Source organism: Ursus americanus, chromosome 34, assembly GCF_024610735.1.
Source record: "Ursus americanus isolate L20-20 chromosome 34, mUrsAme1.1.p, whole genome shotgun sequence".
NCBI classification, from domain to species: domain Eukaryota; kingdom Metazoa; phylum Chordata; class Mammalia; order Carnivora; family Ursidae; genus Ursus; species Ursus americanus.
Window position 1 is genome coordinate 4,195,215 of NC_142160.1, and position 18,320 is coordinate 4,213,534.

The window sequence follows — 18,320 nt, forward strand, 5'->3', positions numbered from 1 at the left end:
CTGTGTGCCTAGAAAACATCTAGAAGGAAGCATGAAGACAGACAAGACTGACTGGCCTCCATTTATCTGGGGATCGCGGGATGGGTGGGGGGGTCATGGGAGGGAGGAAGGGAGGTCAGGGGAGGAAGAGGGGCTTCTCATTTTACACCCTTCACGGGTTTTTTCCCAAACCATCAGCATTTGTTATTGGGTTTTCCGTTTTTGTTTTGTTTTTCCTGACTCCTACCTCATCAGGTAATAAATACGTTACTCCGACAGAAATTTTAAACACTCCAGAGAGAGCTAAATGAAGCCCCAGTGCCAAGAGAGGCCCCTGAGAAGTGTCTCTCTGCATAAAAGACAGAAAATAGTATAGAACAGTTTTGTGGGCAGTTTCACATAGTGATTCTTTAAATAAATACTTGCAACTGTAGATTAATAATTAGGCCCAAGCCAAGCTCCCTCAACACTGGAAGGACCCCCCTACTCCCCCCACACACCCAGAACGCAGGGCAGGCCCCATTCTCCTGCTGGGGACAAAAACAATTATAAAGACCATTTTGAAAACCTTAATCCTGAGCAGATCGACTTACAGCCACACTTGATTTTCATTCGTTGTATTTCGTTTTGTTTTGTTTTGAATCAGCCTGGTTTTTAGACTCCATAATCTAAGCGAGTTAGTCAAGTAGAAGAAACTTGACTATCTTGGTTTTTTTTTTTTTTAATTATTATTGTAAACGAAAAAAAAGAAAAGAAATGGGCTCAACGTTTAGAGTAGCAAAACAAAACAACAACAAAAGTAAGCGAATTTCAGTTGAACTCTGGAAACACTCCACTCATTAGAGGTAATTGTGCCTGCGCTCTGCCTTGAAAAACAACGGGTTGGTTTTCCTTCTTCCAAGATAAAATGACAACAGCATGCTGATTTTTGCAAACAGTGAAAGAAAACCAGTAGAGGTCGGAAAAACCATCTGAATCTTAGCAATGAAATAATGTCGTGCTTGACCATTCCTGATGCAACCAGGCCGTATTGGGGTCACACATCTCCTGTGGCCTCCGCTCCTTCCAAGGCCTCCCTGCCACCCAGTGGGAAGGCCCAGCAGCCGCTGAGGCTCACACCCACACCCCTGCACAGAACTCTCCTCCAGTGTGGCCTCATGCATTCCCCCCTCCAGCACCCAAAGGAGTAGACACCAGGTTCCACCCTGGTGAGCTGCTGGCCGTGTGCCCCTGTGCCCTGCCCAGGGTCCCCACAAAAGCTACAGAGGAGGCCACCAGGGGTCCCTGGTGACAAACTGCAAGCCAGCTTGAAGTCGGCGCCTTTTTCTGTCCACTGGGAACTCCCCGCTGCCTCCAGAGTCACCCCTGCACTTTGGAACAGGACAAAAGGGAAGAAGGGACACCTGTCCCTCCAAGAGCTCCTTCCCTCACCTGCCCTCCCAGGACCCAAGAGGCCGGGGTCCCCACGAGCCAGCCAGCCGGGGTCACTCGCCCCTTCCTCTCCATTTGGCGCTTGCATCGCTTCCCTGCGGGGGCCAGACTTCAAGGCGCCCCAACCTCCTGCTTCAAAGGCTTCCAGGCCCAGATAAATCACACGCACTGACAGCCGCACTGCCCCAGCGCCCAGGATGTTTGCTCTCAGTGGGTTTTGTTTCTGCTGTTACCGTGGTTCCCCCAAGGGCAACAAAGGGATGGGCGCCTGGCACCTCCAGGCCTCACCCCGAGGGGAGCGTGTGCAGGCACCTCACCCTCTCTGACCTCTGGGAGCCCCCCTCGAGAGCCAGGCACGCAGCGGTAGGAAGGTGGGGGGACAGACGGACGGCGGACCCACAGCCCCCCGACAGAGACCTGGCCACTGACTATAGCAGAGGGCTGGCCGTGGCGCTGTCTAGATGGCAGCACGGGGCGGCGAGCTCGCAGGAGGACGCATTTGCCCTCTGTGCCAAGCAGCTCGTTCCCGTCAGGCCGTGCTGGCCCCTCTGTGTCTGTGACCCAACTCCTGACCCCAACACAGACCAGTCGCAGGCTCCCAGGATCATGGATAGAAGGGGTGTCCGTAAGTGGTGTAGGAGTCAGCCCGGGCCGTGGTAACACATACCAGTGACGGGACCGCTGGAACCATATGGAACAATGGACAGCCATCATCCCACAGACCCAGCGGCCGGAGCGCTGAGATCGAGGTGTGCACACAGCGGGCTTCAGCATCTTCTCCCCAGGTCTGCCCGTCACCTTCTCTCTGCTGTCTCCGGGCCCAAGTTCTCCTTTTGGTAAGAATACCGGTCACACTGCATCAGGACCCACCGTAATGACCTCATTTTCACTTGATCACATCTGTAAAAATCCTCTCTCCAAATCACACATCTTGAAGTCCTGGGGGTGAAGACCCTGTGGACCTTTTTGTGGGGGAGACGTAACTCCTCCTGGAACCGCGTGGTGTTCTCTTTATGAAAAGTCAGCCGGTGAGAGCAACGACCCTGCAACTAACAGCCAGAAACATCTAAAACGGCTCGTTTTGAAAGGCGGCCCCAATCGTGTTTCCATCTTAACATCCTTGCGGATTTCCCCAGTTTTCGCTTGAGCTTCAAAATAACCAGAAAACTCTGGTTCTTGCAGCCATCTACACAAGATCCAAGTATCTCCACAGCTCTGCAGTTCTAGGAGTAAGTGGGGCCGGCTGCCCCGCTGCCCCAGAACATGCAACCCCACGCGGAGGGTTTGGGGACAGCTTTAAACATGATAAACAGGTTAAGAATGGGATGTGGATTGAACCCTGGTGCCGCCAAGAGACGCCCCTCGTGGAGAGTCTGAAGACCCAGGGAACGAGCGGGCCTGGGACTCCTGCATCAACCTTCCACGTCTTTCCATGTCCATGAACACCCCAGAGATCAAGATGCACCCCGACGGGCTTAGGAACTTCCACGGTCTCCTCAAGGGGCCGCATTCCCACGTTTCACCCTCACCCCCTGCTCTGGCCGGAGCAGCACAGAACAAGGAGGAAGATGATGGGGGCAGACGGTATCTGTGACAACAGCCCCAACTCCTTTATTTAAATGCCAGACACAGCGTCTTCCCTGGGGGGCATCACCAGTGCGGGAGGCACAGTGGCACCAAAGACCCCGAGACTCCTCTGTCTCCCTCTCGCCTCCCCCGGGGGACGTGCTGGTGTCAGTCTGGGCGAGGAGACTGGACACCTGATTCTGGAGGCTGGCGTCTCCACACACACGGGGACGAAGGTGGGATTTTGCAGACCAATCACACGCAACACGAATCTTCCTGCAGCCTGATGCTCGCCCCCCCCGCAAATCTCACATGGGATCACTGCTCTGTTGGCACCCACGGGCCCCCATTTTCATTTCGGCCCCCGTGGAGACATGGTGCCGGGGACCTGGGTCCCGTTAAAAGACATGTCGGTATTTCCAGCTCGTCTCTGTTAGAAACGGGGCAGCAGTGACCAGCAGGCCTCCCAGGCACACGTGTATTTTCTTGGAGTTAGCCATGGGATGTGTGTATTTTCAATGTTAACAGTCAAGGTGAACCGCCCCCTAAGTGGCCACGTACACGCCCCCCATGCCAGGCCACCCATGTCACCGCTGCTGGCACGACCCTCCATGATTACCCGCTTCTGACGGCAGCCGGAGCTCAGGCAGAGGACCGCTGGGTAACGGTCTTAGACTGCGTTGAGTTCCAGCCGAACGAGGCCAAACGCTCCCCCGAAGGCTCCGGGCTTCTCTCTTCGCTGTTCTGCAAGCTAGCTGCTGTACACGTCCCTCTTCTAACTGGGACGCTTACCTGCTCCTCTACCTTTTGAGTCTTATTGTGGATGCAAACCCCCTCATCTGCCCTACAAGGTTGTGAATGGGTTCTCTCCACCCCGCAGGCTGGATCTGAGGGTGGACATCAGACCCTCGGCACCAGGAAGCATGGAACGGAGTCTCCTATTGCACTGTCACTGGGAAAAACCGGAGGGGCCATTGGGACTTAATGGCTCCAATGCCTCCCTCCGCCTTGGCTCTCTACACCTTAATCACCTTGGCCTGAGGAAGCCGGGCCCCGAGAACAGGGTAGAACAGTCTGCTCCAGGCAGGGCGCTGCAGGGCTTCCCTCCTGGGGGTGCAGAAGAGCACCCCACCAAGAGGGCCGGGAAGGAAGGCTCGGCCCAGCTCGATGGGGCCTTCCCGGGGCCCCCACACACCCTTGCACGGGACCCGGTGGGGTCCTCCCCCACAGAGTGCCCACAGCCCCACCGGGACCCCCAGATCTAGCTGACGGCTGCTCTGATGGTGAAAAAGTTAACCTGCATCCCACCACAAACAAAGCGAGTGTCAAAGGCCATTTTGCAGTGAGCTGGGAAACCAGGGCAGGGCCTGGGTCTCCGAGAACGCTTGCCTGTGATAACAGTATTGAGATTATGTGGAGAACAGTCCTTACCATTCATGCACAAGTATTTACAGGTAAAAACTGAAGGCTGTCTGGGACCCATTAAGAGGGCCAGGGGAAATGAAACCAAATTAACAGAACATGTCACTGTCGAGGCTGCATGAGAAATATAGAGGGGTTCACTGTACTAGTCTCATTGTGTATGTCTGAAGTTTTCTGTAATTAAAAAGCTAAGGAAAAACATGTTAGAAGTCCTGGCGATCCAGAAACAAGACTACGACGGCAATTTTCAGTCTAGTGGAAGAAACTGGTGTCAAACACATGGGAGTCCCGCGCCTCCCCCAGCCCTGTGTGAGGTCTGACACCATTTCCGATGAAACACAACCGCTTATGTCTTTCTTCTCAGAGACACTGGCTACGGTCACACGTGTGGATCCCTGTTCAGGCCTCCACTTGTAAATCATTTCAAATTTACAGACAAGTTGCAAGATTCATGCAGGAAACTCCCCCCTCCACCCTCTAGACCAGACCCACTAATATTTCACATTTCACCCACATGTCCGTCACTCCATGTCCACACACACACACACACACACACATACACACACACACGGTGCTGTCACTCCAAAGCCGCGGAGAGTAGACTGCAGACATCGCGCCCTTTATCCATTAATGCACAGCGTGTACTTCCCGAGAGTCGGGACATTGTCTTCCATAACCTCCCTACAACTCACAAACGCAGGAGCCTTAACCTTGACAGCACTTCTCAAGAATGTACCCCCACGTTCCCATTTCATCAAACATTCCACCGACGCCCACGTCGGCGCGTGTCTGCTGTGTAGCCGGACCCGTGTGAAATCACACTCTGCATGGAGTCGCCCCCTCCCGTGGCCTTCTTCATGCTGGACCCGTTCCTCGGCCGTCTTTGCCCTTCACGACCTTGACGTTTTCTACTAAAAGCCAACCGTTCCATAAAACGCCCCTCCCCGCGCCGGGCTCGCTGGTTTGTGTCAGATTTTGTATCCCCAGCTGGAAAGCAACCCAGGGGACGCCCTTCTCAGAAGAACGATGTCCATCTGCCCGTCCTGGTGTCATGAGCCTCGATCAGCCAGTTAGGGTGACGTCCTGGGCCTCCACTCTTGTCACTAACTGTCCCCTTGCACAGGAGGGCTCTGGGGGGAAACATCTGGAGCCAGGAACGTTTCCTGCTCCCCACCACGCGTGGTCTCTTTCAAGTACATCATTGGTGATCCCTGCCCAGATCAATCTCTACAATCACTATTGCCACCTGTGATTTTTCCTACTCACCGCCCACTTACTAGTTGGCATTTTGCTATAGGGAAGTGGCCTCTCTTCTCCACCCCTTCTATGTGTTTATGGAACGTAGTGGGTTAAATAGTGTCTCCGGAAATTCATATCCACCTAGAACTTCAAATGTGACCTTATCCAGAAATAGTCTTGGAGGACGTAAGAAGGGGAGGACCCCGAGATGAAATTGTCCTGGATTTAAAGTGGGCCTAAACCCAATCACGGGCGTCCTGACAAGAAGAGGAAGGGACCCACACAGACACAAAGCAAAGGCGGCCACGCGGAGGTGAAAGAGCACGCTGATGCCGCCAAGGGACGCCAGGAGTCACCAGGAACTGGAAAAAGGAAAAGGGGATTCTCCGGAGACTCCCGAGGGAGTGTGGACCGCTGACACCTTGACTTTCTGTGGTCATCCTGTACTTTCTCTGTTTTCAGGCAGCCCCGGGAGACGAGCACAGGTCTCCGGTTACTCGGCTCATTATCAGTGTTGAACCGTAGACCGCTATTGTGCTCCACGAAGAATCCGTGTTCCCCTTTGCTGGATGCTTGACACGCCCCGGTCTGACCACCAGAGCTCCTGCATGTTGATAACCTGCACGTATGCTACGTTCCCATTATTTCTGATCACTTACTTTCTAGCCCAAGAAGACGCTCCGGGCTCATCTTGTATTCCTTCCTGTGCTGGCCCCACAATCCATCCTTCCTCCAAAGTACTCCTAGCTCCTTGAATGTAGACCAGGATCTAGCAACCAAGATCTGGGCGATGAGAGTGCTCATGGCTAGTGAGGTGCCAGGACGTAAGTATTAACCTATAGAAAAATAAATATTTTACATGACTTCAAAATCTTAACGTTCACGTGTGTGCGTGTGTGTGTGGTGTCTGTAAATGTATGAAATCGTGAGTTATGCCAATGTCTCCAACTCCAGTGCAACCCCTGCGGGTTCTTCCTCACTCCCTGCGTCCCGGATTCGCGTCTCCTTCTTTCCACAGGACGAACCCTGCTTACAACACTATCAGCACACTTCGTCCTTAGCCAACCCACACACGCGTCACACAAACAGTTTCAGAAGTAGGACATCCACATCGTGATGAAAAACAAACCTGCTAGGAATGCAAGATTTGTTGTCAGGTTTTGTCTTTTTTTTTTTAAGATTTATTTATCCATTCTAGAGAGGACCAGCACGAGCGCCAGGGGCAGAGGCAGCGGGAGAGAGAATCCCAAACAGACACCATGCTGAGCAGGGGGCCCAACGCGGGACTCGATCTCACCACCAGGAGATCCCAACCCCAGCCAAAACCAAGAGTCAGATGCTCAACTGACGGAGCCCCCAGGAGCCCCAGTTTCTGTCTTTCTTTAACGTACACTGAGGAGATACAGTCAAAGTCCTGGGGCCACAGCCACCTGAACTAGGTCTCCTTCGTCCCCATTAGTGTAGTCATGTTATCCACTTGCAATATAGTTGGGTTTATTTCCTTGTTTCCATTGAGTTTTAATTTCCTACCATCTTTAGAGATTTAATTTTATTTCTGAACATTAGTACATTAACATGTTCCAAAAGTCAAAACTACACAAAAATGTAGGACACAAAAATGTAGGACACTAAACTAGGAACACGAAGAAACTACGTTAACATAAGGAGCGTTACACATGAAAATCCTGCAGCTAACCTCACGCTCAACAGTGGAAAACAGAAAGCTTCTCCTCGAAGATCAGGAACAAGACGAGGATGTCTGCTTTCGCCACTGCTATTAGACACAGTGTTGGCAGTTCCAGATCAAGCAATCAAGCAGACATAAAAAAGGAAATAAAAAGCATCCAATTGAAAAGAAGCAAAATTATCTCTGTTCACAGATGGGATGACCTTGCACACAGATCCGTAAAACTTCTATTTGAGCAAATAAACTCAGCAAATTCGCAGGACACACAACCAACAGGCAAAAATCCACTGCATTTGTACACGGTAACAAAGAACAATCTGAAAAGGAAATTAAGAAAACATTCCCAGAGACGCCTGGTGGCTCAGTCAGTCAAGCATCTGGCTCTTGATCTCAGCTCAGGCCGTGATCTCAGGGTTGTGAGTTCAAGCCCAGCATTGGTCTCCACGCTGGGTGTGGAGGCTAAAAAAAAAAAAAAAAGAAAGAAAGAAAGAAAGAAAGAAAGAAAGAAAGAAAGAAAGAAAGAAAAGAAAAGAAAATATTTCCATTCACCATAACGTCAAAAAGAACAAAATACTTGGAAACGTATCTAAGCAAATGGGTGAAAGGCTTGTACACTGAGAGGCGCGTGGCTGGCTCAGTCAGTGGAATGTGTGACTCTTCATCCAGGGACTGTGGGTTCGAGCCCCACCCTAGGCACAGAGATCACTGAAAAATAAAATCTTAAAAAAAAAAAGAAAAGAAAAACTTGTACACTGGAAACTACAAAACATCACTAAGAGAAATTAAAAGAAGATCTAACTAAATGGAAAGACAGCCCTTGTCTGCGGATTCAAAGACTTGTTAAGCTGTCTGTACAACCCGAGGCAATCAATCTACAGATTCAGTGCGATCCTTACCAAAATCCCAATGTTTTTGCAGAAATAGAAAATTCATCCTAAATTTCATATGCAGGGGCGCCTGGGTGGCACAGCGGTTAAGCGTCTGCCTTCGGCTCAGGGCGTGATCCCGGCGTTGTGGGATCGAGCCCCACATCAGGCTCCTCTGCTGGGAGCCTGCTTCTTCCTCTCCCACTCCCCCTGCTTGTGTTCCCTCTCTCGCTGGCTGTCTCTCTCTCTCTCTGTCAAATAAATAAATAAAATCTTTAAAAAAAAAAAAAATTTCATATGGAATTCCAAAGGACCCTAAAGACAGCCAAAACAAGCTAGAAAAAGAAAACAAGGCTGGAGGACTCACTTCCTGATTTTACTTTTTGTAAATTTTTTATTTATTTATTTGAGAGGGAGAGGGAGAGAGCACGAGCAGGGAGCAGCAGCAGAGGCAGAGGGAGAAGCAGGCTCTCCACCGAGCAACAAAACCTATGTTTTCTTCTAGAAGTTTTATAGTTTTAGCTCTTATGCTTAGATCCGTGATCCATTTTGAGTTAATTGTTGTGTATGATGTGAAGGAAGGGCCAACTTCATTCTCCTGAATGTGGAAATCCAGATTTCCCAGCACCCTTTGTTGAAGAGACTGTCCTTTTTCAACAAATGGTCTTGGCACCCCTGTCATTTGCCATGTATGTAGTACCTATTCCTGGGCTCTCCGGTCTATTCCGTCGGTCTGTGTGTCTGTCCATATGCCGCTGTTGTGGTTACTGTAGCTTTGTCATATGTTTTAAAATCAGGAAGTGAGGGACACCTGGGTGGCTCAGTTGGTTATGCGGCTGCCTTTGGCTCAGGTCATGACCCCAGGGTCCTAGGATCCAGTCCTGCATTGGGCTTCTCGTTCAGCGGGGAGCCTGCTTTTCCCTCTGCCTCTGCCCCTCCCCTTGCTCCTGTTCTCTTTGTCAAATAAATAAATAATATCGTTTTTAAAAATAAGTAAAATAAAAATAAAATGAATAATAAAAGATCTGAGGTAATCCACATCCCTTTCTGATTCCTCCTTCCCTTGTTTTTGTCTTAAAAACTACGCAGATGCACAGCCAGCCAGGCCCCCCACTTCTGCGCTGCCTGCAACTCTCACGTTTGTTAGAGCACCCCCTTGTCACATCTCCTCCTATAGACTTATTGGGGTCCTCGATTTTTCGCTATTTCAAACTGCTCTGGAAACATGTCCGATGTTATGTGAAGACTGTGACAGGGTGACCGGGGGCTTACTTCGCTGGCGGGAAGAAAACTCCCACCTTCCAAATGTTATTTCCAAATGTTCTACAGAAGTGTGTTCTATAAGAAAACAACATAACACCCTATTGGAGGGCTACGAGGCTGACCCTCCAGGGAGCATGACCCAGGGGCTGTGCTTGAAAGCTTGTTCCAGCCTGCAGCCCCTCCTTCTCTTCCCAAGGCCCTCCTGCCACCCACTGGTGGGCTGCTTACTTCCCAGGGGGAGCTCCTAGGTCCACACCAAATTCCTTGTGGTGTCCCACACCCTACTCCTTCTCCTGTCCAACGCTGTTGCCTGCCGGGAGTCAAAATGTTGAGTGTGACCCTCCTGCAGACCCCACAGGGATGAGTGGATTTTTCCTCCGCCTGGTTTCCCCAACCAGGGAGCTCTTTATACAGTACCTTTCCTGGAAATTCCCCCAATGAGTCCAACACCAAACCCCAACTTTCTTGGGTACGAATAGGACCCTCTCAAGCCTACCCACGGCAGCCAAATCATCCCCTAAAAGGGATGGCCGCAGCCCATGGTCCCTTGGCCCACCCGCCCCATCACACCCTCACATCCTGAACACGGCTGTGACTTGACTCCCGGGATTCCCCCGGCCCGTGGACAGCACTAGGGCTGCCTTCGCCTCCTCCTGCTCCTTCCTGCTGTGAGCCCCGGGACGGCCCCCCAAGGGCGGCTGCTGGGTCTGGGGCAAAGGAGATGGTCACCAGGGTGGCCCGCCGTCTGGTGAATTTGTCCGTGAGCGTGTCCTCACACGCCACTCCCCTTGTCCCTCACCCTGCCCACTACAAGTGGGTCGCCCTGTGGGACCCTGCTTCTGCACCCCCAGGGTGCCTGGTATGGTGTGGGGGGCCAAAAGGTAAGCGGGAAGGTGTCCTCGGCCCTTCCCCCGTGCACATGCTTGGAACCTGCAGGGCACACGCTCCCCCAGGACGCATGTTTCTTTCACGTTTTCAAGGCCTCCCCTTGCAAGATCGCAGACTTGGCCTAATTCAAGTCAACAGTCACCACGAAGACCATTTTATGTGCTCTTCGTGGAGCTACGGTGCCGTCCCTCCCAAACACACGGGCGTGTGCACACAGGTGTTCACGTAATTCTGTGTAGCCCCGTGCCCAGCACCGCAGGCTCTGTGCCGTGGTCCTCACACACGTGCCGGCCGCCTCTGGGGCAGGGCCCTCTGGTTCCCCCACGTTAGACTCAGTCCAGTTGGGTTCTGCCTCCCCCTTCCCTCAGGCAACAAACAAAGCTCCAGACAAACCCGGTAGAGCCCCTCCTTGCCAGGACAGAGGGAGGAACAGCCCCTGAGGGGGGTGGTGACAGAGTTTCCCAGTGGTGATGAGAACGTCCTCTGTGTGCGTGGGCCCAGGAAATGCAGCCAGTGCAGAGAAGGGCGTGAATCTTTCATTTCAGTTTAATTAATTTTAACCTGAATAGCTGCATGTGCACAGTGGCGACTGTCCTCCCTGGCTCAGGTCTGCAAGGACTTCTGTAATTTCAGTGCACGCTGGGTTAACTAGCCCCCCAGGGGAGCACCGGGCTGGGGAAATCAGTGGGCTGGGAACTTGGGGGATTTGCGGGCGAACCCTCCCCCACTCAGGGAGGGCTTGAAGAAGCAGCCACATTCTCCCCAGATAACATCTCACAAGTGACAGAGTGCCTACTGGAGCTCATTCCAATGACAATTAAAGACACACACACAACACTTCCCACTGCAACGTGAGACTTTCTGGAGGACAAGTCACTTAGTCTAATTAGGCTCAATTTTTCTGTAATTACTTCCTTCCCTTTGGCTTTTGATTTGTTGTTGTTGTTGTTGTTCTTTCTGAGACAGAACTTTAAAAAAACAAAACACAACAAAATAAGCCAAAACAACACAACAGAAATCTCAAAAATGGTGCAAACCACACCAACACAATTCCTTGTTTTTGCAAAGCTTTCAGAAAATTGCCAGCATTGTTCAACAATTCGTTGGCCACTCTGTTACTATGATTTTAAATAGATCGCACCCCAGACATGTTCTCTGACGACTGCACAGGCGAGCAGAGCTGTCCTGCCCTTATATTTCCAACTTGGCAAGTTCCTCGACAAAACCAAATAAATACCTAGCCGAAAGAGGCTGTTCCCAACCCCTACCAGTTGCAGCCCTAATTAATGGGCCGGAGCGCCTCTTGCTGCTCTGATTTTTACTTCAAAACTCAGGAAGCCCTCCCTACTCCTCAGATTCCTAACATTTCTGCCCCTTTGGTTTTCTGAGAAAACCAAAGAACCCAAAGGGTCACTGCGAGGCGATGTTCCCAAACATCAGTGCTTTTAACCCCAATTGTCCTTTCGTGAAATTGCTATTGGCCACGCCAAATCCAGACCTCACCGGCAATGCTTCCTCTCTCTGCAAAGCCAAGCCCCCTCTGCTCTGAAGGCTTTCATGCATGGTATTCCTGGAGGTCGCCTGGTAGTCACCACAGGGTCCCCAAAGAAGGAAGGATCTTAATGACAATCTTCTCTACCAGGATGGGGTCAGAGCCCTTCAGGAGGCCCCCGTGGGGCACAGCAGGCCAAACCAAAAGCTTCGCTACCCTGCCCTTCTCCACTTGTTGACCCCAGGACACTGCTGCGGGGGAGGCCGAGGGGTCAGTTCCCAGGAAATGGATCAAATAAACACCAAAAGGCCTCTGACATCAACGAACGTTTTAGAAGATGGTCATAAACGTTGGGTGGGGGTAACACTTCGCAGCCCACTGTCTTTTCCTTGACTGCAACTTGGAGTTACATAGGCAGAGCTCTCCCAGGGAAGAGTTACAGAGCGCACAAATTTCCTGTGCTTCATCAGGCTGGCTAGGGCTCTGCAGATGAGGGAGGCCAAGCCCTTCACACCCAGGTCCCATTTCAATGACAATAACTTTCCACATCCTGGCCTCCCCCCATGGAATGCATTTTAAAGGAGTGCCCCTTCTCCAGAGGAAACCGGGCTTCAGAAATCCTCCCTACCTGTCAGATGAGCTGTGGCCCCAGGACATTTCTATCCCACTGATCAGGGGGAAAAGATTGCTGAGGAAAGGGCCGTGTTAAACCCAGGCTCTGCCAGACTTAAATGTCTCAAGAGGTTAAACCAAGGCTAACTGCCTATTGATGGCGAACAAGTACTTCACGGCAAAGAGGGACACAGAAACACGAAACTAAGACTGAACAACAGGAAAAAGGTTTCACAGTAAAAACAAATGTCGTTCCCATTGCCTCGTCCATCGAAGATCACTGTCCCCAAAAACTACCCCAGTAAGCCCATTCTGAAACTCGTGTTGGTGTTTTGCACACATTAAGCAAAATTCTGGTCGTTTTTCCAACTGTGACTTGCTTTGCTAATGGAAAGTTCGGCCTCACTGCCTAGAGCCCCGTGGGCACCCAGCGCTGTTTCTGTGAACACTCAGTCCAGCAGCTCCCTGTGGGTGCCCTGCAGGGCCAGCGCTGTTCGGGTCTCAGGATGGCATTCCGTAAGGAGCAGACGCCAGGCTTAAATGTGCTCTCGCTATTAAACACTGAAACATTTCAAATGTGTGCTTCTTTGCTCCATACACAGCAGTAATAAGAAAAACATGTTGTCTTACTACATACATGAAAACTTTTCTTTTTCCAAAGTCTTCTTATGATGCTTTCGTTTGCTTGCTTCCAAATGGACCGCTAGTATTGTTTAATATGACCATCACCCCAAGGACTTGGGCCAGAAGTCAAGGCGGCTGTACTGTCAAAATGGGGAAAGGGAGAACCCCCAAACCGCCACTCCCAGCCTATCCTACCTAGGCGGGGCACACAGCCCATCAGGTATGCGTCTCCTTAGGGAACAGAGCCGTCTATAAAAATGTAGAATAAGAACTTATAAATCCTTCTACAATAACCTTTAGGGAAAGGTTCTTCTTACAGAGTAACATCTTTTGTGTATAAAACACACTGTTACAAGGATGCCTCTTCACGGCAGAAAAGATGCCAAGTACCCGAATATCCTGTTATCATAAAATTTTGAATATGAACAAACTTGAATTTTGAGCTAAAGGAGCGCTCCAGTAGGAAGAGGGCGATGAACACCCTTCCTACTCCGTCCCTTACTGGAGATGATTATTTTACTGGAAAAAGAAAGTTACCTCCGCTCGGTTCAAGGGTTAACGAGAATGACCCAGGACCGCTTTGTTCCTCAGAGATTTCTGAAATTCGACTGGAAAAGACGCAATGTTTAAACTACTCCGCCTGAAACGCGAGCAACTTTCCCGTGTTTGTTCCATCGTTGATCTGGGCCACAGACGGGTCGCCTTCCCCGCAGCGCCAGCTCGCACCGCGCCGCACCGCGCCGCACCGCACAGCACCCCGCCCTCCGCACGTGCAACGGAAACCACCGCAGCCGCAGGTCGGCCACGCAGAGAGAGTGGTGCAGGACCACCAAGCCCGGCGTGGCCACCACGCCAGCGCTGCGCCACCGCGCGTCCGGGCGCGGATATAAGGCCCTTCCGCCGCCCTCCCACAACGCAGGGAACAGATCCGCCCCCCCCGCCCCCCACTCGCTGGCTCTAAAGGGGAGTGGGATTCCTGCGAGAGAGGAGGGGTGCAGAAATCCACAGGGATGTTGTGCGAATCCCCCAGGCTGACTTCGAATATGCTAGTTACTTACCATTGCACCGTGCACCCTGAGCGCTTTATGCTTTAAGGGACAGCGACACACATGCAAGCCCCCTTCCCAAATCAAGTAACCAGAAATGTCTGACGTAATCAGCATCTGCTTAAACCCAGACGACTCCCCCAAAAAAGCTGCCCCGCATTCCTGATTGTGTAGACAGGTCCCTGGAGCGCGCAGCTGGCAGCAAGACGCGGGAAGAGTGAGCCCCCTTCTGCGATGGTCCCCTGACCCTCACCTGCCTGCAGGAATACATGGGGGTTGGTGCACGGTGCGAGAGGCGGGCAACACTGAATCCCTCTTAAGTGCAAGGGGGCGGCTCACACATTTCTGGAACTGGAGGCGAACCTCCTCAGCCTCCCCACGTCCCGGCCTGGAGGCACCGCCGCCCTCCCCCACCCCGGCAGGGTGCCCGGAATTCGGCCGTGGCGCGCGGGCCGGAGGTGTTCCGGGGTCCGGACGGCGTGGGCGAGCGCCGCCTCCTCCGGCTCCCTAGGCGGGTCCCCCAGGCTCCCTCCACACCTCGGGCAGTTCCTGCGTGCCCCTCCAGGAAAATGCCACCAGGAACCCGGGCCCAAGCCTCCAGCCGCGTGCCTCGTCCCGGGTCTCAGGGTGCCACCCCAGCAACCTAAAGGCTGCCCCGCGACCCCCGCGACCCCAGGCAGGAAACGACACTCGGCTACCTCCCGGGAGTGGAGGAGGGGGTTGAGGGGCCAACAAAAGGGAAGCCAAAGTCCCTTTCGATCTAGCGGCGGGGGGCGGGGGCCGGGAACCCCTTCCCCTGGGCCCCGCCCGACCGTGGCGCCGGCCCAGGATGAGGGGCTCGGGGGGAGAGGGGGGTGCGGGGGCCGTGAGCCCTGCAGGGGGAACCTGGGAGGGCAAGGACCGAGTCAAGGTCCTGAGAACTAAAGACACATCTGCGGACCCGGGACCAGGCCGCCTTCACACTCACGACCCTCGCAGACCCCCGACCCGGGGCTTCCCTGCCGGCGCCAGCGCCACCCGCCCGGCCTCTGGAAACACTTAGCCGTCCCCAGAGCGCGCCTCGTTGAAAGCAGCCCGAGCGGTGGGGCGCGCGGGGCGAGGGGCGCGGGGCCGAGGCCCTCGGGACCAGCGGGGAGGGGCCCTGCGCGGCGCCCCCTGCTCGGGAGAGAGGCTGGGGGCACAGCCGCGGAGGCGCAGACCCGAGAGCGCGAGACTCCTCTGCCCTGCACCAAGGCGACGCGCCGGGGCGGCGGATCCTACCTGAGGTCCGGGGCAAGCAGAGCAGGAGCGCGGCGGCCACCCAGACGGCCGGGGCGCACAGCAGCAGCAGCGCCGAGCCCCGGGCCATGCCGCGGGCCGTGGGGGCCGGGGCGCGGGGGGCCAGGCGCCACCACCCCTGTCGGCCGCGCGTCCGCTGCCCTTTCTCCCGGGCTCTGCGCAAGTTGGTCCCTGCCGAAGAACTTCTAGTCTTCCTCCTGTCCCGGCCCGGACGCGCCGCGAGGCTCCCAGCGCGGCACGGGCTGGCTGCAAGGCTCCGGGGCGCGGGCTGGGCGTCCCGCCGGCCGCCGGGATGAGTTCGGGGGGCGGACCGCGGGCGCGGAGGAGGCAGGGTCCCCGGCTCGCCCGCCCCGATGGGCAGAGCAAGGCCGGCGCCGGCGCCCCCTGCCGGAGGGACGCGCCCGCGGCGGGCGGGGCGCGCGGGAAGCGAGGGGCCGGGACCAGGGGCCGCCGCTCCGTCCCCGGACCGGCCTCCCTCACGTGCCCCCGGGAGGTTTGGACCCAGAGGTGCGCCTCGGGGGGAGCGGGGGCCCACCGGACCTCGCCGCGGCTGCCCTTGCCGCAGGGGCGCCCGGGGCAGTTGGCATCCACGTTCAGGGGGCGGGAGCCCCGGAGGGCTGGTCACAAATTAGTAACTCAGGACCACACCGTTCCCCGCCAGGCCCATCGGGCCAAATCAGACAGCTACTCGGTCCCAGAAACCAGCGGTGCAGGAGGAAGACAAGCGAGGGCATGGAGAAGCGAAACGGGCAAGGAAAGAAACAGCCCAGGCTGCGTCCCCGCCGGCGCCCTCCCGGGCCCTCCTCGCCACGCTGCGCGGTGGGGACGACCGCGTCCCTCCAAAATGCCCAGAAACCGCCGGGAGTAGAGCTGCATAGAGGGAGCGCGATGCTATCTGAAGCCACCGTGGCTTTTGGTTTACTGTTAAAAGCAAATTGTGTAATTTTACCCATTAAAGGCAGAACACTATTTGCTTTCTGCAGAGCTCCAGAACATGCAGAAGTAATTTGCTTCACTTGTAAAAGACATTTTGAATGCAATTCAAATAGCATATTTTCTTGCTTATTCTTGGTTTTGCTTAACACATGCCAAGGTCTGAAATTGGAAAGCCTGACCCTCCTGTTTGTGACTTAGGAATTTTCTTTGTTTTTGCTCTCTTGGAGAAAGGGTTTGGAACCGCCAGCAGCTCCGTTGTTTGTTTGGTGAGATTTATCTTTGAACTGATTATCAAGCAGTTTGTTTGGCGTTTTTTGCTCAAGCCCCATTTCCTGCTAGTTGGGGTGAATTAGGGAGAGCCCTGGCCATGGGTGCCAGACCCAGGGCTGAGCTTGCCCCCCCTAGCCCCCCCCCCCCCCAGTGCCCCTCCACTGCCTCACACATGGCAGGAAATAAAAGCTCTCTAGCTGTGGTCTGCTGACGACATGGCTGAGCCAGTCCCGGCGCATTACCCCTGTTAAAATGATTTAGGCCCGCAGGTCTCTGGCGAATCTGTCTGCAGAAACATCCCACACACTTCTCTTTCCTAATGCACACTGTAAGGGCCATGCCAGCGACTGGCCAAGGGGCAGCCGGAAATCGAGGGAGGAAGGCTGAAGATGGTAAAATAGTTATCCAACAGCACAGATGGTCATTAACTGCTGTGGGAGGAGCAGCGGCCAGATCTTCATCTGTGCGTTTCTCCTCACTTTTCTTCCCCTGGGGGCCCTCAAGGATGCTTTCAGAGTAAATAAGGCTTTAAGAGTTGGTCTTGAGGCACTTGGTTCAGACTCCTGCATTCTGGATCTGGTGGAAAGCAGAGAGGGAAGGCAGAGGAGGCCCCACAGCAGAGTGCCCTCCTGTTGTCCTGTCCCGGGATCTGGGCTCCCTTTTGCTTTCTGCCGCAGAAGCTTCACCTTGCAGTTCAGAACTATTCGGCCAGAGCTCTGCCACTTACTTTCGGTGTGAACCTTGGAGAAAGGACCTAATCATGCTTCAGCCCCTCATCTGTGTGCAATTTTCCCATGACTGGGTTCCCCACAAACCTGACCTGAGAGTTTAAACAGCAACATATATTTTTGCCAAAAGTTCCTTGGGTGGGGTCAGAAACGTGGATTATATCACACATGATTCCTTAAAGGTTTATAAAAATGATCTTTTCAGCATTTCCTTGTCCACGATTCCCCTACCTGTAACTCTGGCCGGCTCCCACCTCTCTCCTTCACTCCCTCCTTCCTTCCCTTTCTACAGGTTCAGGACCTACAGGAACAAACGCAGTAAACTTATCCTCGTAAATGGGGAGTCAAAGTAACGTGCTTTCTAAGTAGCAGAACGTGACTTTGATCCCAAGTGAAACGGGGCTGTTTGTTCCCTGCAGCCTGGACCATACCTAATGATTGCTGCATGACACACCACCCCCAAACCTAACAGCGAAAGCCAGTAGACATTTATGATTCCACTAGTTTCTAAGGGTCAAGAATTCAGGAGAGGCTTGGCTCCGTCTGGGTCAGGGTCGGCCCATGCTGTGTCACCTGAAGGCTGAAAGAGGCCAGAGGGTCTTCGCAGGGCAGCGAGCTCACATGCCCGGCAAATGAGTGCTGGGTGAGGGTGGGAGGCCTCCCCTCCTCCCACATGGATCCCTGAGCATCCTCCCCACACACAGCTGAATTATCCCACCGTGAGAGCAAGGGGGCAGCTACCACGTCCTTTACAACCAAGCTTTGGACGTCACACACAGTGTCTCCACAGCAGCCTGTTGCTTTCACGGGCTTTGTCGTGGTAGGAGGAAGCTGCGTGGGGGTGTGGACACCAAGAGGCTGCCTGCCACCCCACCTGCAAGGAACACAGCCACTCTGTCCTCTGGACAGGCAGCAGGCAAGAGGGAGAGGACATGAGCGTGGTGGGCCTCCTGGAAGACCGTGAGGGGAGCCACGCAGGTGTCTGGAGGAAAC

General features: G+C 53.8%; 1 protein-coding gene across 1 annotated transcript in view; it reads right to left on the bottom strand.

The window, feature by feature from the left end:
• ROR2 (ROR family WNT receptor 2) overlaps positions 1 to 15,729 on the bottom strand; it is a 190,520-nt gene extending 174,791 nt beyond the window's left edge. The window contains exon 1 of the mRNA XM_045772352.2: positions 15,376 to 15,729. Within this exon, the coding sequence (XP_045628308.2) occupies positions 15,376 to 15,463 (88 nt within the window). The 5' untranslated portion in view covers positions 15,464 to 15,729. The remainder of the gene's footprint in view (positions 1 to 15,375) is intronic.
• Between the last annotated feature and the right edge of the window lie 2,591 nt (positions 15,730 to 18,320).